The following is a 27,641-nucleotide window of genomic DNA, read 5'->3' on the forward strand; positions in this document are numbered from 1 at the left end:
TTGAAATAAAGCAAAGTTTATTGCATGTGAAAAGGAGTCACATGGACATTAAGTATCAATGGTCAGGAACCAAGAAAATATACATTTTGCATATCTTCTGTCCTGCTCCGGAACGGCTGGCTCACTCTTCACTCTCGTGGACCACCATCTGAGAAGAAAGTAGGCACCTGGAGTTAAGCTGGGTGGCAGAGACACATTCCCCCCCCCCCCCCCCCCCCCCCCCACTTCGCCGGCTGGCATCAGAGAATTGCTTGCCTACTTCACTGGGACACAGGATATTTTTTGGACCTTGGGAAAATGCACGATTGCACACACGAAGTCACCCCATAGCCTGAGAAACTGGCCCTCCGAAAGAGCAAGCCCCGAACGCTGGACAGCCAGTGACCTACTGTCTGATGCTGTGTATTCAGCTGACTGGAAGGGGCTCCTGCAGCAGACTTTTGTCACCAGCAGGGGGCGCATGAGAGGGCTCAGTGGGACCCGCTCACTCCTTTTCAGGATGGCAGTTTGTTTTGTTGGGATACATGTGCAGAACGTGCAGGTTTGTTACATAGGTATACATGTGCCATGGTGGTTTGCTGCACCTGTCAACCCGTCATCTAGGTTTTAAGCCCTGCATGCATTAGGCATTTGTCCTAATGCTCTCCCTCCCCTTGGCTCCCACCCTCTGACAGGCCCCAGTGTGTGATGTTCTCCTCCTTGTGTCCATGTGTTCTCATTGTTCAACTCCCACTTATGAGTGAGAACAAGCGGTATTTGTTTTTCTGTTCCTGTGTTAGTTTGCTGACAATGATGGCTTCCAGCTTCATCCATGTCCCTGCAAAGGACATGAACTCATTCTTTTTTATGGCTGCATAGTATTCCATGGTGTACATGTGCAGGATGGGAGTTTTTACTGTGACTCGCAGACCTGGATTCTAGCGAGGGTCCAGTCAGCTAAGTGACTTTAAGCACTTTCTCTTCCTGAGCTTGAGACTCCCCACCTCTAAAGTAAAGGGTTCTCTGAGGTCCCTTCCAGCTCAGAAGCTTCTACAGTCCCTGGGGAGCTCCTCCCAGGTTAGCGACTCACCCTGCTGGAGGTGAAGTCTCGAGTCTTAGCGCGGAGCTTGTTGACTTGAGATTCTGCGATATCCGCACGTTCCTCGGCCTCCTCCAGCTCATGCTGAGCCTTTCGGAATTTGGTGAGATGAGCATTGGCTTGTTCATCCTGAAACCAAAGAGCCAAGGCAGGTTAGATCAGCACGCACCTCTCTCAGAACTCACCATGGGAAACAGCCCAGTGTGCGTGCAGCAGTCAGCACCTATGTCACTTACGGCCTCCTCTGCCTGCCTCTTGTAGGACTTGACTTTCACTTGCAGTTTATCCACCAGATCCTGCAATCTCAGCACATTCTTCCTGTCCTCTTCACTCTAAGAATGAGAAAGTGGGAATGTCACTGGAGAGGAGGCAGCAGATTTGCACACGGCATGGGCAGCTTTCTGGGCTAAAGTGTTTCTTCCCGTAGTTTGGTGGAGAATCTGGAGTGGCATTTGCACGTCACAGAGGACACGATCATGGCATTTGCTTTCCACTTACCTGGTACGTCAGCTCCTTGACCCTCCGCTCATACTTCCTCAGGCCCTTAACAGACTCTGTGTTCTTCTTCTGCTCCCCCTCAAGCTCAAACTCCAGCTCTCGGATCTGGGGGAGAGGGTGGGGATATTAGTCAGGGGCTGGAGCATGATCGGGAGGTTAAAAAGCTTGGTGCGGGCGGGGTTCCTCCTGCACACACCCTGGTCTCCAGTTTCTGGATCTGCTTCTTCCCGCCTTTCAGGGCCAGCTGCTCAGCCTCATCTAGACGGTGCTGCAGGTCCTTCACCGTCTGTTCCAGGTTCTTCTTCATCCGCTCAAGGTGGGCGCTGGTGTCCTGTTCCTTCTTTAGTTCCTCAGCCATCATGGCAGCCTGAAAAGCACATGGGACTCGCTAGGATGCAGAGGAAGCTCCAGTGCCTTGGAACTGTCAAAACCTGGACCTCAGAGGACCAGAGACCATGCTAAAGAAAAAGGATAGGCCAGGCGTGGTGGCTCATGCCTGTAATCCCAGCACTTTGGGAGGCTGAGGTGGGTGGATCACCTGAGGTCAGGAGTTCAAGACCAGCCTGCTCAACATGGTGAAACCTCATCTCTACTAAAAATACAAAAAATTAGCTGGGTGTGTGGCGGGTGCCCGTAATCCCAGTTACTCAGGAGGCTAAGGCAGGAGAGTTGCTTGAACCCAGGAAGAGGAGGTTGCAGTGAGCCGAGATCTCGCCATTGCACTCCAGCCTGGTCAATAAGAGTGAAACTCCGTCTCGGTGGTGGGTGGCGGGTGGGGGAAGAAAGAAAGAAAAAGGACAATAGGTGAGACTGTGATGAAGCACACTCTGCCAACCCGGAAGAGGGCCAGAGCTACACCCAGTAGATAAAATAACCTTAGCAATGAGGCAATGAGAACTTCAGGGACAGTCTGGGAAAGTTTCTTCCCTTTCTTAAGCTGGCCTCCTTTGAAACCCTCCCCTGTCCCAGGGAAATTTTGTTTTTCATTATCACCAATATATATTTTCAAAGGAGCTTGAGACTTAGTCTGATCTGATACCCAGCCTCACAGTTTTGGGAATCGTGAGATTAAGGGAAGGCCTCTGGAGAATGAAGGCTATACAGGAACAGCAAAATCGTTTCAGGGTAAAGTTCTCCCGCCGGGCAGCAGGTGGCGCCATGAGCGCTGTGGGCTGCCAGGAGAAAGCCTCGGAGACCCAGGAAGGAAGAAATGTGTAGGATATTGACACCTCGGGTTCTTGTTTTCATATTTGGAATAAGTCAGATGTTGAAGGAAAGACGTGCACACCTCTCCACAGGCAGACCTACTAGGATATAATCCCTTCCTGCCTTTTTTTCTTATGCCCTTCTTCTAAAGTGCAGGAGGGAACAGGAGAGTTTGAGCGGAGATGGGAGTGATTAGGGAGCAGAACGTGCACCAGGTGTGTCTGGAGGAGACCGCACCTGTCTAACTATGAGAGGGCTTTAATACAATGCAATCCTGGCAGCCCGAGGGCAACGGGAAGGAGATGCCTTACGTCCGTGATGGCCTTCTTGGCCTTCTCCTCAGCGTTCCTTGCATCCCTGCTGGCATCTTCTACCTCACTCTGGAGCTGCATGAGGTCTGTCTCCAGCTTCTTCTTGGTGTGGATGAGGCTGGTGTTCTAGGGCAAGAGGAGGGCTGTTACCCAGGTGTGTCTGAGGCTGGAACCTCGCCTCTCATCCTCTCCCTCCCTTCACCTGGGTGTGCAGCAGCTGCACCCTCTCGTTGGAGTCCAGGAGCTCCTGTTCCGCCAGTTTCCGGGCCCTCTCCGTCTGCTCCAGAGTGGCCCGCAGCTCCTCCACCTCGGCCTGCAGCAGGTTGGCCCTGCGCTCCACGATCGCCAGCTGCTCCTTCAGGTCTTCCTGGCCCCGGAGGGCATCATCCAGGTGGAGCTGCGTATCCTAGCCAGAGAAAAAGGAACATTCTATTTGAAGTTGAGGCGTTAGGACCACGAGCCTCATCTACATCTCTAAGTTGTTGTTGCTGTTGTTGTTTTCATTTTTGTTTTGAGACAGGGTCTTGTTCTGTCACCCAAGCTGGTGTGCAGTGGTGTGATCTCAACTTACTGTAACCTCTGCCTCCTGGGCTCAAGCAATCCTCCCATCTCAGCCTCCCAAGTAGCTGAGACCATAGGCTTGTGCCACTATGCCTAGCTAATTTTTAAATTTTTTGTAGAGATGAGGTTTTGCTATATTGCCCAGGCTGGTCTCGAACTCCTGAGCCCAAGTGAGCCTCTTGCCTCAGTCTCCCAGAATGCTGGGACTACAGGCTTGCACCACTGTGCCCAGCCTACATTTCTGAGTATGTGAGGATGGGAGAGGCTTTTCCCCGAGGGGTTCTCTCAAACCTTCAGCTGTCCCTGGACACTCCGGAGGTGTTTGAGGGTCTCTGCTGCCTGGCGGTTGGCGTGGCTCAGCTGGATCTCAATTTCATTCAGGTCTCCCTCCATCTTCTTCTTGAGCCGGATGGCTTCATTCCTGCTCCGCACCTCGGCGTCCAGGGCGCTCTGCATGGTTTCCACTGTTCTCTGGTAGTTTCTCTTCAGCTGCTCGATCTCTTCATCCTTCTCGGCGATCTTTCTATCAATTTCTGATTTCACTTGTGTCAATTCAAGCTGGATTCGGAGGATCTTGGCTTCTTCATGCTCAAGAGCAGCCTTTAAGAAACAAAAACAAATCAAGTAGTGTCCGTGATGGTATGAAGCCAGCTCCGCTACCCTGCAAGGTAACAAAAGCTTCAGGGGAATAGCCCTAAATCTAATCCTACAATATTCACAACTCACTTTTTAAACGTCCCAAATTTGGCTGGGCGTGGTGGCTCACACCTGTAATCCCAGCACTTTGGCAGGCCGAGGTGGGCGGATCACCTGAGGTCAGGAGTTCGAGACCAGCCTGACCAACATAGTGAAACCCGGTCTCTATTAAAAATACAAAAATTAGCTGGGCATGGTGGTGCCTGCCTGTAATCCCATCTACTTGGGAGGCTGAGGCAGGAGAATCACTTGAACCTGGGAGGCGGAGGTTGCAGTGAGCCGAGATAGCACCATTGCACTCCAGCCTGGGCAACAAGAGTGAAACTCCATCTCAAAAAAAAAAAAAAAAAGTCCCAAATTTATCTTCAGTGCAGAAATAAAATCATGTTTCATTGCTTCTTGGTTTTGATTATACTATCAACCAATAATAATGTTTAAATCATCATATTTCTTAGGAGCATAAAGCCCTTTGTAGATATTTTAAATTCATCTAATATTTTGTAAAATCTCATCTTTAGGCCTATTTTAATATGACAGTCTTCTCCAATAAATTTAAGATAATTCTCATTCAGCCTCACAGTTTTGCTGTGTGACAGGAAAGTAGCAGGCATTAGGACTGTGATTTGACAAAGGCTAAAATGAAAACACAGTGTGGAGTAGCTAGGCTCCCTGGCCGCCGCTCATCATGACTGCATCTGCACCTGCGCCTGCCTCCCAGCGCTCACCTCTGCTTCCTCGAGAGCCAGCTGGATATCAGCCTTTTCCAGCTCAATCTGCTTTCTTGATTTCTCCAGTTCATGGATGGTTTTACCATTTTCAGCAATTTGTTCTGTGAGATCCGCTATCTCCTCTGTAAAGAAGTAAGTTTCGATTGCATATGAACGCCTCTGCATGTTTCCAGACATGCAAAGCATTGACTCGGTGCTTTTTACCTGGTTTCTTATAATCCTAAGCTTTCCTGTTTCCCAGAGATAAGATATCGTATAGAGGGAGGCTAAAAGTAACCTGTCAGATGGTGAACACTTCCGGTGTGTGCATTAACACACATGTATGTAGGAAACTGAATGAAGCCGCACACGCCAGCATGCTCTTGAGCAATACAGCATGAGAGGAGGAAGTTTCAGAGGATTTTGAGTGACTTACGCTCTAAGTTCTTATTTTCCCGTTTCACAGTTTCAAGTTGATCTAAGGCTTCCTCATAGGCATTTTTCAGTTTGAAGAGCTCAGTGCTCAAGGAGCGGGACTCCTTCAGGGATGCCTCCAGCTCTGCTTGGCTCTCCTCACACTTTGTCTTCCACTCTGCCAACACCTGGAACACCGGGACAGAAGGTCTCTCCATTTCTGACCTCTCCTCTAGGTTTCTAACTAAATACTAAATAACTAAATTAAATGCAGAGTTACAGCTACCCTTGGCATCACTTACCTGGCTCCTTGTTATTGATTATTGGGCTAATCAAGATTTTGTTCCATAAATGTACTCAAGGTAATGAGTCAGGAACAACTGCCATCTTGAAAAAGCAAATAGATCCTTCGAGAAGGAGTTAGTTGGGCATAATTGCCCTTTTCCTAACACAAAAATGGCCCCTTACTTCTGAATATTTCATTAAAGCATTGGTTTCAATCAGCTTTATCTGCCATCTTGAAAGAAGGGCTTCCAGAAAGCCTCCCAATGGGACCTTAGCTTAGACAGACCAGCAGTACTGAAAGGAAAAATGCTTAGGGCTGCATGGACATGGTAGAAACTGGTTTGTTTCCATGGACAACATTTGAAAGGGACCTCTACCCCCAGCCCATTCCCATTCTGTTTTGCAGATGAGGAAACTACAGCCCGGGGAAGTTCAGGGACTTGCCCAAGGCCACACTGCTGGTGAGGGCAGAGTCAGGTCTGGGATGCATTCTCCTCCTTCCACGGCTACTAGAAATCCGCTGCATCATGGCATTCACCCAGCACAGAGCAGACCCCACACCTTGTCAAAGTTCCTCTGCTTCTTGTCCAGAGCGGCGGCCAGGGAATTGGCTCTTTCAACATCAACCATCAGATCCTCCACCTCTCCTTGCAGCCTCTGCTTGGTCTTCTCCAGTGAAGCACATTTAGCATTCACTGCCTCAACCTGTTCCTCAGAATCTTGAAGGCGCTGAGCAAGTTTTTTCCTTAAAGAATATGAAAGAGAAGCAACTGATATTTAAGTTTCCATCCACTTGAACATCACTATTCATCACATTGGAATCACTAATCTATGTGATTCAGACACGCATGTGTTTCTATACGCCCAGGAGAATTTCCTGTCTACTCAAAATCCGGGATTAATAACTTGCCTTGTGTCTAACCAAGACCAAAGTTGTTTAATAAAACGTGCTAACGCCAGGTCCCTCTAATGGCCCAGCACCGCATTTAAAGACACATGAGATGGGGAAACGTCTAGTAATAAAAATAAATTCATCGAATTCATTCTCAAGTAGTTCTTCTAAAAGCAAACAGAGCTACGCACTTGGCCTCCTCCAGCTCCTCTGTGCGCTGGATGGCGTCCGTCTCGTATTTGGTCCTCCACTGAGCAACCTCACTGTTGGCCTTGGACAGCGCCCTCTGCAGCTCGGCTTTGCCTTCCTGCTCCTCCTCATACTGTTCCCGCAGCAGGTCGCAGTCATGGCGGGAGGACTGCAGGGCATGTGCCAGAGCGTTCTTGGCCTGCAGAAGTTAAAAAGAGAAGAGCACCTGATATATTCAGTGCCAAGTGCATGATGCAATCCAAGTGTGTCCCTTCTGTCACCACCTACTGAATGAAGTTGCCTATTATTTTTCCTCCCGCAGGTGATATTTAAAAATCTGAGCAAAGAAGCCTCCCTTCAATGATGTACCTTGTTCTCTTCCTCCAGCTGCCTCTTGAGCTCTTCTATTTGCTGGGTAAATGCTTGCTTGCTCCTGGAAAGCTGGGATACTATGCTTTCCTTTTCTTCCAGCTGACGACTCAGCTCACCTGTGTCCAGAAGGAAACACTTTCATTTCATTCATTCACTCATTCACTCATCAAGTTTCTATTACGTGTAAGGCACTGTGCTAAGATCTGGGGAGAGAGAAAAGGATAAGGTATAGTTTCTTCTTGAGGGAGAAGGTATATTGTTCATGAAAAGGAAACTGACAGCAGAACTGATAAGATATTGTTGTAAACTACTGGAAGGTGGGACTGACATCTGTCAAAAAAAAAAAATCCATTGAGAAGAACTGTAAATGTAAGTATTACCAGGAGCACCTAATAACTCACATCAGACCTTCCCAGTGGCAGGTGTTTCCAGCTGTTTGTTGATTTGTTATCAATAAATACATAGAGAAATAATTAGAGCTTTATATCTATGGTTAGACTCTTGGGTGAATAGGGTAAGTTCAAGTTTATATGCTAACAAAGAGGTAAGAGAAAAACATGGAATGGGGCTTTATGATTTCAGAGGTGAATCCTCCAACATGACTGTAAAAGTGGCTACCATAGGCCGGGCACAGTGGCTCACGCCTGTAATCCCAGCACTTTGGGAGGCCGAGGCAGGTGGATCATGAGGTCAGGAGTTCGAGACCAGCCTGGCCAACATAGTGAAACCCCGTCTCTACTAAAAATATAAAAATTAGCCGTGTGTGGTGACATGTGTCTGTAGTCCCAGCTACTCAAGAGGCTGAGGCAGGAGAATCGCTTGAACCTGGGAGGCCGAGTTTGCAGTGAGCTGAGACCATGCCATTGCACTCCAGCCTGGGTCACAGAGTGAGACTCTGTCCCCCCCGCAAAAAAAAAAAAAGCGGCTACCAAATTTCTTCTCTTCATTGTCTTGGCTGTGACTGCCAGCCAAGGATGGAGTCACCTGTAAGGATGCACCAGGGCTGGGTAGAGCCACATTTTCTAGGCAAAAACCCCAAATAAACTTCCCTTACTTTTTTTTTTTTGAGACGGAGTTTCACTCTTATTGCCCAGGCAGGAGTGCAATGGTACAGTCTCGGCTCACTGCCACCTCCACCTCCTAGGTTCAAGTGATTCTCCTGCCTCAGCCTCCCAAGTAGCTGGGATTACAGGTGCCCGCCACCATGCCTTGCAAATTTTTGGGTTTTTTTTTTTTTTTTTTTTGAGACGGAGTCTCGCTCTGTCACCCAGGCTGGAGTGCAGTGGTGCGATCTCGGCTCACTGCAAGCTCTGCCTCTTGGGTTCACGCCATTCTCCAGCCTCAGCCTTCCAAGTAGCTGGGACTACAGGCACCTGCCACCAGGCCCGGCTAATTTTTTGTGTCTTTAGTAGAGACGGGGTTTCACCGTGTTAGTCAGGATGGTCTCGATCTCCTGGCCTCTTGATCCACCTGCCTCAGCCTCCCAAAGTGCTGGGATTACAGGTGTGAGCCACTGCATCTGGCAATTTTTGTATTTTTAGTAGAGACGGGGTTTAACCATGTCGGCCAGGCTGGTCTCGAACTCCTGACCTCTGGTGATCCGCCCACCTCGGCCTCCCAAAGTGCTGGGTTGACAGGCGTGAGCCACCACACCTGGCCTCCCTTATATTTTTATTATACACCAGGACCTTTAAACAGTGGCCATGTTTCTCTCTTTTTTCTCAAAAACTTGGATGCAGACAATGAATATCGGAGTTAATGTGCAGAAAGAAGTAGCAAGGCCCTGGCTCTTAATTTCTAGTCTCATTTCTGCTCATCAGAGTCTGTTTGATGCAAGTTTATATTAATTTTGAAAGAGTTTGAATGAGATGATATTTTGAGCCCCTTCTCTTTCTGGTCTACTCCTCTTTCTCTCTTGTTCTTACTGAACTCTTCATGTTCTCTCCCTTCAGGCTATTTCAAATGGCTCTTTCTGTGAGTTATTTCCATTTCTTCTCTCCTGTAAAGATGCTTCCCTAGAGATTCTCCCCCCAACACACCCTGCCCTTGGTTTTGGCCAGCTTCGCCCATTGGGTGCCAGGAGGTTTCGGCCCCACCGGTTTTCTGCTCACCAGCCTCGGTCTGCAAACGAGACTTCTGTGTGGTCAGCTCACTCAGGCTCCTCTGAATTTCCTCATTCTTGCCCCTGGCCTCACTTAACTGATCCTCCAGCATTCGGCAGATTTTTTCCAGATTTGCCTGAAGGATTCAGAAAGGGGAGCAGAGTCAGTTGGCAAAGTCAGGTTTGAATGACCACGGAGTCTCTCTGATGGAAAGCCTTGAGCCGCCCCGCCCCGCCCCGCAGCACCTTCGATTTGGACACACTCTCCATGCTGCTGGAGAGGTCATCAATCTCCAGCTTGAACTCGCTCTTCTCCTTCTCCAGCTTCTGCTTGACCCGCTGCAGGTTGTCAATCTGCTCCCCAAGCTCGGCCACACTATCCGCGTGCTTCTTCCTCAGCGTGGCCACCATGGCTTCGTGCTGCAGGGTGGCCTCCTCCAGGTCCCTGCGCAGCTTCAGGAACTCTGCCTCCCGCTTCTTATTGAGCTCTATCTGCGTGGAGGTGACGCCTCCCGCCTCCTCCAGCCGCTCGCTCAGCTCCTCCAGCTCCCGGGCATAGTCACTGCGCTGTTTCTCTGTCTTCGCGCGGGTCGCCCTCTCTGCCTCTATCTCCTCTTCCAGCTCCTCAATTCGAGCCTGTAGAGGGCAGCAGTTCACCCCGTGGGCAGTCGGTTCCCCCCGGGGACTCTGATTGTCAAAAACAGGCTGGTTTCCCTTCCCATTAGACAAACTGAGTCTTAGACTCCCCCCCCCCCAATGAATATTGCAAATTTCCTCTCACATGAATTTTTTCTACCTGAACATGGTAATTACTCCTGCAGTGACCAAACCTGAACATTTTCCACTCAACTAAATGTTAACTTTTAGTTGTTAACTTAAATACTTTAATTATGGATTTTGTCAGATGTTATGGGAAACGGTTCATCATGGCCAGGCCAGTCTAGCAGAAAGGGAACCATGAGACAGGTGGCCCCACAGTCTTGCCCACTTGCTCTGAATGACTTAGAGCAGACAGCACCCAGCTCACTGTAAGTGGCCTCACATGGAAGAGAGAAATGCAGACGGCTCCTACCTGCAACTCTTTGATTTTCTTCTGAAACTGGAGGCCCAGTGTCTGCTCATCTTCTACTTTGCTTTGAAGTTGACAATATTCAAAATCTTTCCTGTGAAGAGAAATGGAGACTGCATGAAGATAAGATACACAGTAACTTGCAAAATGGAAGCCAGTGGTTGAGGGGCATACTTCTTGAGCCTTTCGTCCAGCTGTTGCTTGTCATTCTCCAGATCTAATATGGACTCTTGGGCAAGCTTCAAGTCTCCTTCCAATTTCCTTTTGTTCCTTTCCAGGTCTACGCGGAGCTTCTTTTCTTGTTCTAGGGAACTTTCCAGCTGAAAAAGGCACCATTTCCTTTTGGAACAAATGCTTTGCAAGAGGACCCTTGAGGGCTCTTCCAACCCTGGAGTTCTAGGACTCCTGATGAGCATTATTTACTTACGTCTTCAACTTGCTGCTCCAGTTTGCTCTTGGTTTTGTTCAAAGAATTGACTTTGTCTTCTTCAGCTTGGAGGTCATCCAAAGCCTGCTGGTGGGCCTCTTGGAGGGCCTTCTTCTCCCTGGTTAACTTTGCAATTGTTTCATCTAATCCGGAGAGTTCCTCAGTAAGGTTTTTAACCTAAGAAGAATCCACAAGCAATTATAAGCTTAGAGTTTCGTTTGCAATGACTATATCAAGCTAGAGACACCTACAAAAAGAATACCTTGTTCTCTGTGGCATGTTTCTCCTTCTCAACCTTGGCCAGGGTCAACTCAAGGTCATCAATGTCTTTCTTGAGCTCTGAACATTCATCCTCCAGTTTCCTCTTCTTGGCTGTCAGCTCAGCATTGATCTCTTCCTCATCCTCAGCTCTCTCTGTCACCTCTTTGATCTTGGCCTCGAGCTGGAATTTGGCTTTGATCAGCTGATCGCATCTTTCCTCGGCATCCAACAAATTTTCACTTTCCTTAAAAAAGAAAGAATAATAATTTCCTTTAATGATATAAGGTTTGCAACATTCCAGTATTTTGCTATATATGAAGTTCTTTATGAAACATTTCAATTAAAAAGCAAAAATCCCCACCAATAACCCAATTTTTCTAAATAAATAATCAAATCTAGAAGAGTTAAAAAAAAATATTGCTAAACACATACAGCTTGGACTTGGAGCTGCAGGTCATTCTTCTCTTGGACCAGAGTCACCAGTTTTTCCTCTAGCTCCTTCCTTTTTGCCTCCGACTTGGCGAGTTCATCCTTGGTTTTCTGGAATTCTTCCTTCATGGTGGCCATCTCTTTCTCAGTCTCCGCACTCTTGAGGAGGGGCTTAATCTTGAAGAACAGTTTCATCCAGGGCCAGTGCTTGACGTTCATGAATGAGCGAATGTTGTACTGGATGCAGAAGATGGACTCCCTAAAAACAAGACATTGCTTATTTCTGAGAGAGACTCCCCTTCCCCAAAGAGCTCATGTTTGAACAAAGACCCTGCTGGACCTCCTCTGCACCATCTTCTGGAATTCCACACGCATGAGGAACCCTCTGCACACAGCCTGTGTCCGGGTGATCAGTCTGGCCAGGCGATCATCCCGCATCTCTTCCAGGGTTCCCAGCAAGCCAGCCTTGAAGAACACCTTGTGGGGCAGAAGGTGACACGAGTCAGTTTCCTGGAGAAGCTGTGTCAAGAGGACAAACAGGCCAGCATCTGTCAGGACTGATGCATTACCTTGGTATGTCCAAATTTGTACTGAGTGTGGTCAATATCGATGGATGCCAGCAGCTTTTCACAGGCTTTCTTGCTGTCAATGAATTGTCCCTCAGGGATTGCGCTGGCATTGAGCACTCGGTACCTGCATTGTAGACATGGAAATCATCACAGACTGTTGGCAAAGACACAAACCTTGGAGAACATGCAGTTCAGGCCTCTCTTCCTATAGGCAGAAGGCCAAGGTCCCAGGAGATGAAGGAACTAGCTCGGAGTCACATTGCTCGACAGCAGTCTAGAATCTAGGTCTCTTGACTCTTCGGCCGGAGCTTTTCCTGTCATTTTGTATATCGGATAAATTCCAGAGAAAACCATGGAAGAAACAAATATATATGACTTGGCCAAATGGTAGGTTGTTCAGTTCCCATAACTGCTCTTTTCTTACCAATCTTTCTCCCTCTCAAATTCCAGTGTTCATACATCTCATCCCCAAGCATATAGAACATGTTTATTACAGACCTTTGTTTAAAATCCCCGTAGAGAATCCTATTCGGGAATCCTTTCCTGCAGATGCGGATACCCTCCAGGACACCATTACACCGCAGCTGGTGCAGGACAAGGCTGTGTTCCATAGCCCCTGGGAACAGAAGCGAGATATCAGCCTGACATAGAATTTCTTAAAAACTGAGCACCACGTAGCAAGCCAGCAGGTGTCTCACCTGGAGTTTTGGTTTCATTGGGAATTATACAACGCACAAAGTGAGGGTGAGTAGTTCTTAAATTTGACATCAGCTTGTTCAGGTTTTCCTAAAAGAAGAAAACAAAAAAAAGACATTTGCCAGTCTACTGTAGGTTTTTATGAAGACAGAGATCCATTGTAATGAAAATAAGATCTATGTTTAAAATTCATCATCAATTCTAAAGGATAGTGAAATGATTTAACTCTTTTTTTTTTTTTTTTTTTTTTTTTTGAGATGGAGTCTCGCCCTGTTGCCCAGGCTGGAGTGCAGTGGCTTGATCTTGGCGCACTGCAACCTCTACCTCTCAGGTTCAAGCAATTTTCCTGCCTCAGCCTCCTCAGTAGCTGGGACTACAAGCACATGCCACCACGCCCGGCTAATTTTTTGTATTTTTAATGAAGACGGGGGTTTCACTGTGTTAGCCAGGATGGTCTCGATCTCCTGACCTCGTGATCTGCCCTCCTTGGCCTCCGAAAGTGCTGGGATTACAGGCGTGAGCCACTGCACCCGGCCTAACTCAGTCTTTTAGAGGTCCTATGGCTGGAGGTGTAGGCTAGTAACTGATACAATTGTCTTTTGTCTCCCAGTGAGCCAGAGGCTCGCCAAGTACAAAATGCTTTCTGAAATCAACTCAGGGGATGGATCCACTGGGAGCATGAGGTCTGTTGTTGGTGTCCTTTAGGAAAATTGGAGAGTTTGTGCTGGAAACTCAGACCAGCCAACTCAGCTATCTTTGGTATAAAATAATAGTGATATTGTCATCCCACATTGGTTAGACCATATTTATTATATTTCCTTTTTTTTTTTTTTTTTTTTTTTTTTTTTGAGACGGAGTCTCGCTCTGTCGCCCAGGCTGGAGTGCAGTGGCTGGATCTCGGCTCACTGCAAGCTCCGCCTCCCGGGTTTACGCCATTCTCCTGCCTCAGCCTCCCGAGTAGCTGGGACTACAGACGCTCGCCACCTCGCCCGGCTATTTTTTTGTATTTTTTACTAGAGACGGGGTTTCACCGGGTTAGCCAGGATGGTCTTGATCTCCTGACCTCGTGATCCGCCCGTCTCGGCCTCCCAAAGCGCTGGGATTACAGGCTTGAGCCACCACGCCCGGCCCGACCATATTTATTATATTTCATCGTCTGTCACTTCACTTCAGTAAGTGACAGAATCAGATTAAGACAACACTAGTACTCTCGAACAAATCAAGTTTAGAATCTCAACATTGCTCGTTTTGATATGACTTAAACCAATCATAAACAAACAAACTTGTATTTTTCTTACCCTGAAAAGGGCAGAGACAGTTTGAAAGGAAGAACCCTTCTTCTTGGCAACTTTCTTCTTTCCACTGTCAGCTGAAAGCAATAAAGGAGGGCACGTGTTATAGGTGCATCTAAAAGGTTTTTTGTTACTGCGGAACAAATGGAGGGAGATCACATGAACACACAGCACTCCTGTTACCATCTGCTGTGGCAAACGTGGCATAGAGGTGTGCCAGGAGCCGGTTGGAGGACTTCTGGTACAGCCCGACCACGGTCTCATTCAGAGGGTCCTTGTTCTTCTCCAGCCAGCCTGAGACACTGTAGTCCACGGTGCCCGCATAGTGGATCAATGAGAAGTGGGCCTCGGCCCTGCCTTTGACCACCTTGGGCTTCTGGAAGTTGTTGGACTTTCCAAGATGCTGGTCATACAGCTTGTTCTTGAAGGAGGTGTCTGTTGCCTTGGGGAACATGCACTCCTCTTCCAGGATGGAGAAGATGCCCATAGGCTGGATTGAAGGCAAAGTGCAGAGGGGTAAATGTGAGCTGCCGTAACGAGCAGAAGAGTCTATGAGAAGAGCTTATGGTGGGGATGGAACTGGATACCTTCTCGATGAGCTCGATGCAGGCAGCCAGGTCCATCCCGAAGTCGATGAATGTCCACTCGATACCTTCCTTCTTGTACTCCTCCTGCTCCAGCACGAACATGTGGTGGTTGAAAAACTGTTGCAGTTTCTCATTGGTGAAGTTGATGCACAGCTGCTCCAGGCTGTTATACTAACAACAAAATACAATGTTCATGTGAAAAGTTAGACTTCTTTCAAAATTAAAGACCGTCAACATTCCTCCTCATTGCCCCAGGTTCTTGTCAAACACATTAATACTTTCAGATACAGTCACAGTCTTCAAGGCCTGCCTCATCTCCTCCTTGGAGTCTTCTGTAAACTTCCAATTAGAAGGTATTTCTCCCTCTCCTGAGTTCCCAAGGTCTGGGCATCTCTTATGTACTTTATTTTGTAGTTACTCTTCCATGTGCCATATAGACTTCTATTTCTTCTCTACTAGACTACAAGCTCATCTATTTTTTTCACCTGCATGTCCTGTACCTGGGAAACACTAAATACACACTTTGATGAGTGACTATGCACTTTTTTTTTTTTTTTGAGACGGAGTCTTGCTCTGTCACCAGGCTGGAGTGCAGTAGCACCATCTCGGCTCACTGCAACCTCTGCCTCCTGGGTTCAAACGATCCTCCCGCCTCAGCCTCCAGAGTAGCTGGGACTACAGGTGCGGGCCACCAAGCTCATCTAATTTTTATATTTTTAGTAGAGACGGGGTTTCACCACGTTGGCCGGGATGGTCTTGATCTCTTGACCTCGTGACATGCCCGCCTCGGCCTCCCAAAGTGCTGGGATTACAGGCATGAGCCACCATGCCCGGCCGTGGCTATGCATGTCTACCACAGAACCAGTGGTATATTTATAGAAAATAGTGCATGATTAACTTATCAAACTCTCTGTATCTCTTTTATGGCAGTCCCTAATCAGTGATTGCATTTAATTTTTTTTTCTTTTATCCATTTCAAAATGTCCTTTAAAATTCCACTTGATAGACATCTTCCCCTCCTTTAAAATAATACAAACCCAGCCGGGTGCAGTGGCTCACGCCTATAATCCCAACACTTTGGAGGCCGAGGCAGATGGATCACTTGAGGTCACGAGTTCGAGACCAGCCTAACCAACATGGTGAAACCCCATCTCTACTAAAAAGACAAAAATTAGCCAGGCATGGTGGCACACGCCTGTAATCCCTGCTACTCAGGAGGCTGAGGCAGGAGGATCCCTTGAACTCAGGAGGCGGAGGGTGCAGTGAGCCGAGATTGCACCACTGCACTCCAGCCTGAGTGACAGGGTGAAACTCAGTCTCAAAAAACAGACAAACAACAAACAAACAAAAAAAACCTAACACAAACCTTTCCAGTAAGTACCGCTCCTCTATTCCATCCACTCTCCATCTAGTTTCTTACAGGAAACCACAAGACAGCCACCTTGCTCTCTTCCCTTTAGGATCATGAAACCAATTTCCCTCACAGGAAGCCATACGAAAATATGCATGTAACTAACACAAACCTCAAAGATTTCAAAGCCCGCAATGTCCAAAACGCCAATGAAGTGTTGTCTTGGAAGCTTCGTATCCAGTTGCTGGTTAATGCGAGTGACCATCCATAAGAACAACTTTTCATAAACTGATTTCGAAAGAGCATTAACAGCATGGTGAACCTGTCAGGGGAAAGACCAGCTAATGGGTATGAAGGCAGTGGCCAGCAGGGTCCTGCCCCCTTCCCCGGCCTCGAAACAGTTACCTGATCCACAGTTTGACCTTTGGTCACGTACTCATTCCCAACTTTCACTCTAGGAAAGCACAAAGCTTTCAGGAGGTCCGAAGAGTTCAGGCCCATCAGATAGGCTGTTTTGTCAGCCACTGGCAAGAAAACAAGGACAATACTTAGAAAAGCAGAGGAGCTGCTTTGAAAATCATCCAGAAGTTTCAAAGGTTGGCTGAGTTCATCTTGGTACCTTTTGTGCATTGCCTGTGGCTAAACTGCATATACGTGGCCAATGGAAGCTAAGTCACTCAGAGAATGTGATGGACTTTATGAAAAGGCAGGGCTGGGTTTCAGAAAGCCCTGGTCATCCCTCACTGCATCCGAAACAAGACTATTCGAGTGATTCAGCAAAAGCGAGTGGCAACAACAGCTATGGGCATCTGAGGCCCAGAAAGGGTCATTCACTTCTCCGGATGGAAGGATTAATCGCTTTCAATTGTTTTTGTTTCTGTTTTTGAGACGGTCTCACTGTGTCGCCCAGGCTGGAGTGCAGTGGAGTGATCTCAGCGCACTGCAACTTCTGCCTCCTGGGTTCAGGAAACTCTCGTGCGTACCGGCGGGGCACGGTGGCTCACGCCCTTAATCCCAGCACTTTAGGAGGCCAAGGCGGGCGAATCATTTGAGGTCAGGAGTTTGAGACTAGCCTGGCCAACATGGTGAAACCCTGTCTCTACTAAAAATACAAAGAAGTTAGCCAGGCACGTTGGTGTGTGCCTATGATCCCAGCTACTCGGAAGGCTGAGGCAGGAGAATCACTTGAACTCGGGTGGAGAGGCTGCAGCAAGCCGAGATCGCGCCACTGCACTTTAGCCTGGGCGACAGAGCAAAACTCTGTCTGACTCTTGTGCCTCAGCCTCCTGAGTAGCTGGTACAGGTGTGCTCCACCATGCTCAGCTAATCTTTTCTTTTTTTTTTTTTTTCGAGATCGAGTCTCACTCTGTTGCCCAGGCTGGAGTGCAGTGGTGCAATCTCAGCTCACTGCAAGTTCCACCTCTCAGGTTCACACCATTCTCCTTCCTCAGCCTCCCGAGTAGCTGGGACTACAGGCGCCCGCCACCTCGCCCGGCTAATTTTTTGTGTTTTTAGTGAGATGGGGTTTCACCGTGTTAGCCAGGATGGTCTCAATCTACTGACCTCATGATCCACCGGCCTCGGCCTCCCAAAGTGCTGGGATTACAGGCACCAGCCACCACACCCAGCCTAATTTTCTTTTAGTAGAGATGGGGTTTCACCATGTTGGCTATGCTGGTCTCCAACTCCCGACCTCCCAACCCAGGTGATCTGGCCCCCTCAGCCTCCCAAAGTGCTGGGATTACAGGTGCGAGCCACTGTGCCTGACTGGATTAATTGCTTTCAAAAGCAGCACCAAGTGACCTCAGCGGATCAGCCACCCACTCTGGTTTGTGGCCTGTCACACTGATTTTGTACCTTCTGTGCCGTCCGGTTCGGCCTGCTCCTCTCGCTGCTTCTGCTTGAACTTCATGTTCCCATAGTGCATCACGGCTCCTGTCAGCTTGTAGAGCCCAGATTTCTCTTCTGGGGTGAAGCCCAGGATGTCAATGGCGCTCTGGCATGGAAAGGACAGCACGTCAGCCGGTTGGCCCCGGTGATGGAGGGGGAACACCCACCCCTTCTGTTGGTTCCACTTACATCAGTAGCCAGCAGCTCCTCCGCATCATCTATGCTGGCCACGAGGATCTCCCCCTGGCTGATGAACGGGTAGTCGTAAGGGTTGGTCGTAATAAGCAGCAGCTCTGAAATGACGAATAGTTCCAGGAGGTCATGTGGATGCAAAGAAAAAAACCCACCCAGTGAGTGTTTTGAGCTCCTGCACCCTGGGCTGGAACTTTTACCGCTGGATCCCAAATTGAACTTAACATTAAAAATCTTTTTTTTTTTTTTCTTTTTGAGACAGAGTCTCGCTCTGCCGCCCAGGCTGGAGTGCAGTGGCGCGATCTCGGCTCACTGCAAGCTCCGCCTCCCAGGTTCACGCCATTTTCCTGCCTCAGCCTCCCGAGTAGCTGGAACTACAGACGCCCGCCACCACGCCCGGCTACTTTTTTGTGTTTTTAGTGAGATGGGGTTTCACCGTGTTAGCCAGGATGGTCTCGATCTCCTGACCTCGTGATCCGCCCGCCTCGGCCTTCCAAAGTGCTGGGATTACAGGCGTGAGCCACCGCGCCCGGTCAACATTAAAAATCTTTTAGGCAGCTCCACAATACGCAGGCTGTCATGGAAAATATAGTCCAGGGAAGACTTTTCAGTCTCCCACACAATGGAGAGGAAGGACCCTAGGGAGAACCTTTAAATTTCCTTGCCTTGCATGCTAATGGTGCGTATCAGTGTCGGCTGGGAGAAGTCAATAGGGAAAACTGGCTGAGTGGGGGTCAGGACAAGAGCCCACCCAGGTCATTTGGTATGATCATTGCCTTTTCTAAAATCTGTTGAAATGCTGCAGCCTGTTTCCAAGCTGGAGACCAGAAGGCTGAGCAAACACAGCCAAAGAGCAAAGAAAGCAGTGTGCACGGAGACCACTGTGAAGGGTGAACAAGGGAAGTGCGTAGTACCTCCATGGGCTTCCTTATTCTGCTTTGGTGGCTCATTTGGCCATAGATTGTTTCTGTGCCAGAACACAAGGGGGCGCCAAAGGACAGTTAGATGTTCAGTTGCTCAGAAAGTTTTTATAAACCAGAGCTAGTCAGGAATGGTCTGTTCTTGTTACCCTCTGTTTGATTAGGTTTTTCAAATTGGCATGTGACTGCCCAGATAGTCACATCTCATTTCTAAAATAAACTTTTCCTGGTCAGGTGCAGTGGCTCACGCCTGTAATCCCAGCACTTTGGGAGACCAAGTCGGGCAAATTGCTTGAGCCCAGGAGTTCAAGACCAGCCTGGGCAACATGGTGAAACCTCATCTCTACAAAAAATACAAAAAGTAGCCGGGTGTGGGGGCATGTGCCTGTAGTCCCAGTCACTCGGGAGGCTGGGGCTGGAGGACTGCTTGAACCTGGTAAGGTCAAGATTGCAAGTAAGCTATGATCATGCCACTGCATTCTAGCCTGGGCAACAGAGTGAGACCCCATCTCAAAATAAATAAATAAAATAAAATAAACTTTCCCTGTTGACTGTAGAGTAACCATACGTAGATACAACTCTCCTCAGTCTAGTGATCACAGTCAAACTGCCTAAAACACCAGCCCCACTGGTGACTTCCTCACCTATGAGTTCAGGCTTCTTATTAGAAAGTATCTGGTAGAAGATGTGGTAGCTTCTTTCAGCCTTCAGCTGGAAAGTGACTCTTGATTTTTCCAGCAGATCTGGAACACAAACACAGGACTCTCTTTCAAACTGTTGCCAGTTACTCTGAGACGCCATTGAATCCCCATGGATCTACTTACAAGTTTCAATATCTGCAGAGGCCAGCTTCCCAGTGGTTCCAAAATGGATTCGGATGAACTTGCCCTGTATGGGGCGGGATTCAGGAGGAGACCAGATTCCACCGTGGCCCAATAGTTCCTATTCATCTCATGGGTAATGTGAATAAGAGCCTATTTCCCCTAACATTTCTGTTTTGTTTTATTATGTTATGTCTTTGAGACGCAGTCTCGCTCTGTCGCCAGACTGGAGTGCAGTGGCATCATCTCAGCTCACTGCAACCTCTGCCTTTCAGGTTCAAGCGATTCTCCTGACTCAGCCTCCCGAGTAGCTGGGACTACAGGCACGTGCCACCACACCTGACTAATTTTTGGATTTGTAGTAGAGACGGGGTTTCACCATGTTGGCCAGGATGGTCTCGATCTCTTGACCTCGTGAGCTGCCCGCCTCGGCCTCCCAAAGTGCTGGGATTACAGGCGTGAGCCACCGTACCCGGCCCCACCTACAGTTTGAAATTAGATATGTCCTTCCTCTTCTCCCTTCTTCTCCATCCAGTTTGGGGTTTCTCCTTATTTCTTTTTACTTATCTCTTTTATTCTATGCTCCTCCCCCACCTCAACATATCTAGTCAACAAAGTAACTAGAGTGATTGTTTCAAGGTGTAAATCAAAGCATATCACTTCCTGGCTTATAGAATCCCTCAGTAGCTTCCTCTTACACTTAGAAAGGAATCCAAGCTCCTTCTCATGGCCTATGGCTCCCAAATGACCAGTTCTCTCTCTCTCTCTTCCACCTCATCTCATGGAACTGGCCCCCCTGCCCTCCTCCCTACAACCACACAGACCCTCTGTAGGTGCCCTGACTACACCAGGCCCTTCCCCGTGTCAGGGACTGCCCTTGCCCTTCCTTCGTCCCTGCTCCTTCCTGTCATTTTAAGTTGGGCTCCTTCTCAAGCTGTAACCCTCAGCTCCTGTGCCAGCCCTGCAGAGAGGCCTTCCCTGCCCACTCTGCCTAAAGCAAGCCTGGCCCCCAGTTCCTCTCTCACACACGCTGTTCATTGAACTTAGCCTGAATTTATCTTTATCTGAAATGGTCCCATCGGGTTGTTTTGTTTTTCATCATCTGTCACCTCTGGTCTCTACACTCTTTGAGGACAGGGCTCTTGCCTATTTTGTGAGACACAAAGCAAATTCCATCTTAACCAAACTCATACTCACGAAACGGGAGGAGTTGTCATTCCTCACGGTCTTGGCGTTCCCGAAGGCCTCCAGCAGGGGGTTGGCACTGATGATTTGATCTTCCAGCGTCCCCTAATGCAAGAAATTGAGGGAAGAAGAGGAAACTTTTTTTTAAAAAAAAAAGACGGAGTTTTGCTCTTGTTGCCCAGGCTGCAGTGCCATGGCACGATCTTGGCTCACCGCAACCTCTGCCTCCCGGGTTCAAGCAATTTTCCTGCCTCAGCCTCCCCAGGCTGGGACCCCAGGCATGCGCCACCATGCCCGGCTAATTTTGTACTTTGGGGTTTCTCCATGTTGGTCAGGCTGGTCTCAAACTCCTGACCTCAGGTGATCTGCCTGCCTCGGCCTCCCAAAGTGCTGGGATTACAGGTGTAAGCCACCATGCCCGGCCTGAGGAAACAGTTTTTATTTTTTTATGTATTTATTTATTTTCTGAGACAGAGTTTCGCTCTTGTTGCCCAGGCTGGAGTGCGATGGCAAGATATTGGCTCACCGCAACCTCCGCCTCCCGGGTTCAAGTGATTCTCCTGCCTCAGTCTCCCGAGTAGCTGGGATTACAGGCATGCGCCACCATGCCCAGCTAATTTTGTACTTTTAGTAGAGACAGGGTTTCTCCATGTTGATCAGGCTGGTCTCGAACTCTTGACCTCAGGTGATCCGCCTGCCTCGGCCTCCCAAAGTGCTGGGATTACAAGCGTGAGCCACCGAGCCCAACCTGAGGTAACATGTTTTTAAGCCACAAAATGACAGTAAAAAATGCTCACCCACTCTGCAACTCTAACTTGCCCTGATAAATCCCCACCCTCCTTGACTTTTCCAATCCGAGGACCAACCAAATCAGCAGTACGTCTTACTCAAAACACTTTTGCCATTTTGTTATATTTGGCCTACAGTTGGGGGTCTCTTGACTGAACATTCCTTTAACACTTCAATCCCTTGATTCTCCAGTCAGTTGTCCGTATTCACTTCATGCTGCTGTAATACATTTGTTTCAAAAGGCCAGGATAGGCTGTGAGTCACTCACATTGGTATATGTGTTTCTGCCATAAAAGAACGAGCTCTCTGAGCTGTCTACAGATTGACCTTTAAAGTTTAGCCCTAGAGCCTTGTCTTCTAAGAAATCCCGGGATCTAGTCCTACAAGATCAACTCCACACGGTGTTGTCTAAGCTGACTGGCTGTCCTTCAAGATAGTAAATCCTAGCCTGCCCTCCATTCCCCGAAGAGCGGGAAATGTGAGGGCATTTGGCCCCCCTCATTCTGAGGTTAAGATCACAGTTAAAAGTGGAAGCAAAGCAAGCCCTGCTCTCCCATCCATACCTTCATTTTGGAGTCCTTCTTCTTGGCCAGGTCCCCAGTAGCTGCAATTGTTGCAAAGTACTGGATGACCCGCTTGGTGTTCACGGTCTTTCCTGCCCCGGATTCTCCGCTATGCAGAGTGATCAAAAGAGAGAGAAAGAAACCAGTTTGTTAGTATAAACAGGCTTTCCAGGATGTCGTACTGAGGCCTGGGCATGGTCTGAGCCACCTCTGACACACACCCACCACACTAATGTGATAGACCACTTGAGAAGGCAGAGGCCCAGGGCACAGGTGCCACAGTCACTTGCTCAGTTGACCCAAGTATGGGTAATTCCATTTTTCTGAGGCCTTATGCAGACCTTCCTGCCCATTCCCAAATCGATCTTTTCATTTTTATTTCTATTTTTTTTTTTTTATTTTGAGATGGAGTCTCGCTCTGTCGCCCAGGTTGGAGTGCAGTGGCGCGATCTCGGCCCACTGCAAGCTTCGGCTCCCGGGTTCACGCCATTCTCCTGCCTCAGCCTCCCGAGTAGCTGTGACTACAGGCGCCCACCACCACACCCGGCTATTTTTTTTTTGTATTTTTTTTAGTAGAGACAGGGTTTCACCGTGTTAGCCAGGATGGTCTCCATCTCCTCACCTTGAGATCCGCCCACCTCGGCCTCCCAAAGTGCTGGGATTACAGGCGTGAGCCACCGCGCCCAGCCTGATCTTTTTGTTACAGACTCTGCTCCAAACACTTTCTAATGAACAGAAGAGAGCCAGTGGCACATTTGGTCACAGCTATGAAACCATTCTATGCCATGGATACTTACGTGATCAGAATGGACTGGTTTTCACGATCTGCCAGAGGAGAAAATAAAATAGAGTTGATGGCGATATAAGAAGAGCTTCCTGATTCGACCCAACTCTGAAGCAGCCAGAGTTAAATTGCACAATTCCTCTTCCTTTACATTTTTTGTTTAGCCTCAGGTGGGAATCTGAAGAGCCTCCATCTGCTTTTTATTTTATTTTATTTTTAATTGACAAATAATAATTGTATATATTTATAGGGTTCAATGTGATGATTTGATACATGTTTATATGGCAGAATGATTAAATCAAGCTAACTAACAAATCTATCACCTCACATACTTTTTTTTGTGGAGAAAACATTTAAAATATATGATTTTAGCCATTTTGAAATATACAATGCATTATTACTTATCAGGGTCACCATTCTGGGGACAGATCACCAGCACCGATTTCTCCCTTCCGGCTGTATCCTTTGGTCAATATCAAAAGCCTCCTTCTTGAGACTGAGACTCAGAGAGGTCAAGTCTCTACTCAGAATCAGCCAGTGGCAGCCGGGTGCGGTGGCTCACGCCTGTAATCCCAGCACTTTGGGAGGCCAAGGCAGGCGGATCATGAGGTCAGGAGTTTGAGACCAGCCTGGTTAACATAGTGACCCCCATCTCTATTAAAAATATGAAAAATAGCCAGATATGGTAATGCACACCTGTAATCTCAGCTACTCGGGAGGCTGAGGCAGGAGAATTGCTTGAACCCAGGAGGCGGGCGTTGTGGTGAGCTGAGATCGCACCACTGCACTCCAGCCTGGGCAACATAGCAAGACTCCATCTAAAAAAAAAAAAACAAACCAAAAAAAAACCGCCAGTGGCTTCCCATTGTTCTTGTCATATTAGGGTAAACTATATAAAATGGTCAGTTTTTAGTTTTGACCCATGAAAACATCCATTTCCGTTTTGCATGTTCTAACTTGCATTAAATCCAAACTTGTCACGTTGGCATGCAGGGCCCTACATGTTGTGGCCCCTTTCTGCCGCTTTTGGCTCCTTCTTCCTCCTTTCCCTGCGCTAAACATCAGATGGGATCCAGCCTGGGACCAAAGGGCAGCTGCCACGCGCCTCATGCAATGCCTGTTCCAGCGCCCCGTGCTTCCTCCCGGGAGACTCACCAGTCAGCATGAACTGATAGGCGTTGTCAGAGATGGAGAAGATGTGGGGCGGGGCCTCCTGGCGCTTTTTGCCTCGGTAGCCTTCCACCACCTCGGGGTTGTACACTGGCAGCCACTTGTAGGGGTTGACAGTGACACAGAAGAGGCCCGAGTAGGTCTGTAGGAGGAAAAACATATATGTGTGTATATGTGTGTATGTGTGTATGTGCCTATGGAAAATCCCTTGTTATTATTATTATTATTATTATTTTGAGATGGAGTGTCGCTCTGTTGCCAGGCTGGAGTGCAGTGGCACAATCTTGGCTCACTGCAACTTCCACCTCCCGGGTTCAAGTGATTCTCCTGCCTCAGCCTCCAGAGTAGCTGGGACTACAAGTACGTGCCATCACGCCCGACTAATTTTTGTATTTTAGTAGAGATGGAGCTTCACCATGTTGGTCAGGATGGTCTCGATCTCTTGACCTCATGATCTTCCCGCCTCACCCTCCCAAAGTTCTGGGATTACAGGCATGAGCCACCGCGCCCGGTTGCCTTAATTATTATCTTATGTTTCTTTGGGATAAACTCATAAAGGGGGGAGGCTACCATTCCTATTTATAGTGAGGCACTGAGACTCGAAAAGGGGAGTAGGGGACCCTCCCACAGTTGGTAAGTCACAGTGCCCCGTGACCAAGCCTGGCCCCCGCTTCCCCATTCTCCGGCTCCTGGTCCTCCTCCCCATCTTCCTTCTTCCTGCCCCATCCACTTCTTGCTTTCTTGCCTTCTTTCTCCTCCCTCTTTGTCTTTTGTTCACCAGCTAGGCAAGCAGTCATCTTCCAGAATCCCGCAGCCCACACACATACCTCTGCCTCCCTCCCCCGCCCGCCTATCTAATGCCCCAGGGAAACCACGGCGAAAGCCCTCGCTGACATAGATCATCCAGGATGTGTAACGGTCCTTCAGGTTGTACAGCACGGCTGGCTCGTTCAGGTGCGTCAGCATGGCCATGTCCTCGATCCTGTCGAACTTGGGGGGGTTCATGGCGTACACATCCTCTGGTTTGACCACCAGGGTCTAAAAGGGAAGAGGCACAGAGCTTCACTAAGATTGTCTGCACGTCTTGTCTGCTGCCCCCACCAAGAGACCAAGAGACTCTGGCGCCGAGATGGAAGGGCCCAGCCCTAGAGCAAGCCCAGCTCACGGCGAGAGGAGGAAAGGCCATGGGGCGGCTTGTGGCGGTGCTGATGGAATGGGGTTTGTTTCTGTTACTCGGGGCTGTCTTTTTCCTCCCCAGTGGGCCTGAGGTGAGAAACGGATGTTAGGAATGAGAAAAGAGGATCTCTGTGGGTGACGTGGGCGACGGTGGCTGGGAACGGGGCCAGCGGGAACCTCTCAGCTCAGTCCGTAACACTGCCTGGACCAAACTCCAGCTCCAGCAGCTGACTCCAGCAACTGGCTCTTTCCTGTCTACTGAGAGAAAATGACATGTATGTCCTCTGCAGTCGTGAGGCAGGAACCAAAGAGAATGAGGGAGGGCCACTGGATCGCCAGGCTGGTGCCCACAGATCGCCAACATTCTGAGCTCTCCGAAAGCAGCTGTCCGGCCCCTGGCTCTGGCCCACGTCTTCCCCCTTCACCACCCAGCCCCAGCATGCTTAGGAAATGGCCCCTCAGCTGCCCTCCCCACCCCTTTCCTGCCCTTTCTGGGGTCAGAGTGTTAGAAGTCAGGCAAACGGCACCATGAGGCAGAGCAGTGGTTCCCAGCACCTGCCCTTCTCTCAAAAGGAGAAACCCCCACAGCCTGGGGCTTCCCAGGGCGGGAGGACCTCAGGCACAGCAGGTGGGGAACTTGTCTTCCTCTCCCCTGCTCTGTCCTCACTCCGTTTTCTCTGTGACCTCCTCTGAAACGGTCAGTTTTCCTGGTTTCCTCTCTGGACAGTGTGGATGGGAAACCCGCCTTTTTCTCTGCCTTCAAGCAGGGATTCATTCAAACCATCCCAGCCAATGGGCCCTCACTGTCTATGATGGTCTCTTTGGTTTGTCTTAGATTATCACTCACTGTATCTAGCTTCCCTGATGTGTTAGGAGCCCATTCTTAGCTCCTTATCTGAAATACACAGAGAGCCACCTTCTGGGAGCTCCAATGCTGGTAGACCTGCAGGGCGGTTTTTAATGCCTTTTTCCTTCATGCCCAACCCAATGATACTATTTCCTTTACTTGTCTCTTTTATTTTCTTTTTCCTCTTTTAAGTTCTTCTTTCTTTCTTTCTTTCTTTCTTTCTTTCTTTCTTTCTTTCTTTCTTTCTTTCTTTCTTTCTCTTTCTTTCTTTCTCTCTCTCTCTCTTTCTCTCCCTCCCTCCCTCCCTTCCTCCCTCCTTCCCCTCACTTCCTCGCAGCACCCCCACAATGGCTTGGACCAGAATGTAGTGGGCTGCAGTGCTCATCACCTTTATGATACAAGGAAGCCGCTATTTCATTGAGCTCGTGGTCCCCTAGGACCCCTAACACATTTTCCTTATTTCCTTAGTTAGACAGCCATTGCTAGAATTTGGGACAAATCTAGGCTACCAAAGGAGGGTGTCCTAAAACAGCTGTCCTTCATGTTGAACTCCCAACTCCACACCCTTGGACACATGGAGCTGGGCCCCTCTGGCCTACAGTGAACATGGACAAAAATACCTGAGAACTCATTGTTTTAATCAGCCACAGCCAGACTCTATTCCCACCCTGGAACCTGAGGCCAGTATTTACTCTGCTTTCTCCAAGGACACCTGGGAAGCCCCCGGCTACGTGGTATGCGGCATTCCAGTGCTGGAGCCACATCTGGAAGTGGTTGGGGTTGGGCAGATGCATACCCCAGGCAAGCAGGTATGACCAGGTGGAAGGTCAGCAGCCTGTGGAGGTGCAGAGTCTTACCCTGTTGTCCTCAGTTTCCACGGTGACCTTCCCATCCTGAGAACTCTTGATTTTCCCCTTGGCGTATTCTTCTTTTGAGTCCACCACAAAGCAATACGTCTTGGCATCAAAGGGCTGATTCTGAGCCTCGATCCGCTCCTTTTCTGACTTCCGGAGGAAGGGAGCGGCTATGCCGAACACTTCCATTTCAGTGTCACTGCTCATGGTGTCAGCTGGAAGGCAAACCCACCCGGTGAGCTCAGCTGCCCCCTTGCTGGGCACCCGGCAGCTCTAGGCCTGTCTCAGCCTCCACCCTGTCCTCCTTCAGCCACAGGAGCCCTCAGAGTCAGGGCCCCAGGAACCAGGCTGTCCTCATGCCTCCAGGAGCCTCACCCAAAGGGCTTCAGTGCTGGGAAATCACACGGGCGCATGTTTATCGAGGGGCTACTCTGTGCGACAGACTTGCAGCCTATTTAA

General features: G+C 48.8%; 1 protein-coding gene across 1 annotated transcript; it reads right to left on the minus strand.

The window, feature by feature from the left end:
* Positions 1-27,389, minus strand: LOC103242387 (myosin-3). The gene is made up of 39 exons (XM_073004698.1): positions 27,186-27,389; positions 25,200-25,343; positions 24,291-24,447; positions 23,149-23,176; positions 22,352-22,460; positions 21,012-21,104; positions 19,818-19,881; positions 19,638-19,736; positions 18,071-18,174; positions 17,849-17,987; positions 16,397-16,515; positions 16,164-16,313; positions 14,641-14,811; positions 14,221-14,543; positions 14,060-14,123; positions 12,764-12,851; positions 12,564-12,681; positions 12,066-12,189; positions 11,837-11,973; positions 11,500-11,755; positions 11,069-11,311; positions 10,807-10,983; positions 10,554-10,699; positions 10,383-10,473; positions 9,557-9,946; positions 9,321-9,447; positions 7,207-7,325; positions 6,840-7,036; positions 6,318-6,501; positions 5,494-5,659; positions 5,076-5,200; positions 3,946-4,254; positions 3,296-3,499; positions 3,094-3,219; positions 1,773-1,943; positions 1,577-1,681; positions 1,315-1,410; positions 1,070-1,207; positions 1-148 (listed from the first exon to the last, which is right to left on the minus strand). Exons 1-39 carry the CDS (start codon positions 27,387-27,389, stop codon positions 122-124), a joined length of 5,832 nt encoding a protein of 1,943 aa, XP_072860799.1. The 3' UTR covers positions 1-121.
* Between the last annotated feature and the right edge of the window lie 252 nt (positions 27,390-27,641).

Source organism: Chlorocebus sabaeus, chromosome 16 (assembly GCF_047675955.1).
Source record: "Chlorocebus sabaeus isolate Y175 chromosome 16, mChlSab1.0.hap1, whole genome shotgun sequence".
NCBI lineage: Eukaryota > Metazoa > Chordata > Mammalia > Primates > Cercopithecidae > Chlorocebus > Chlorocebus sabaeus.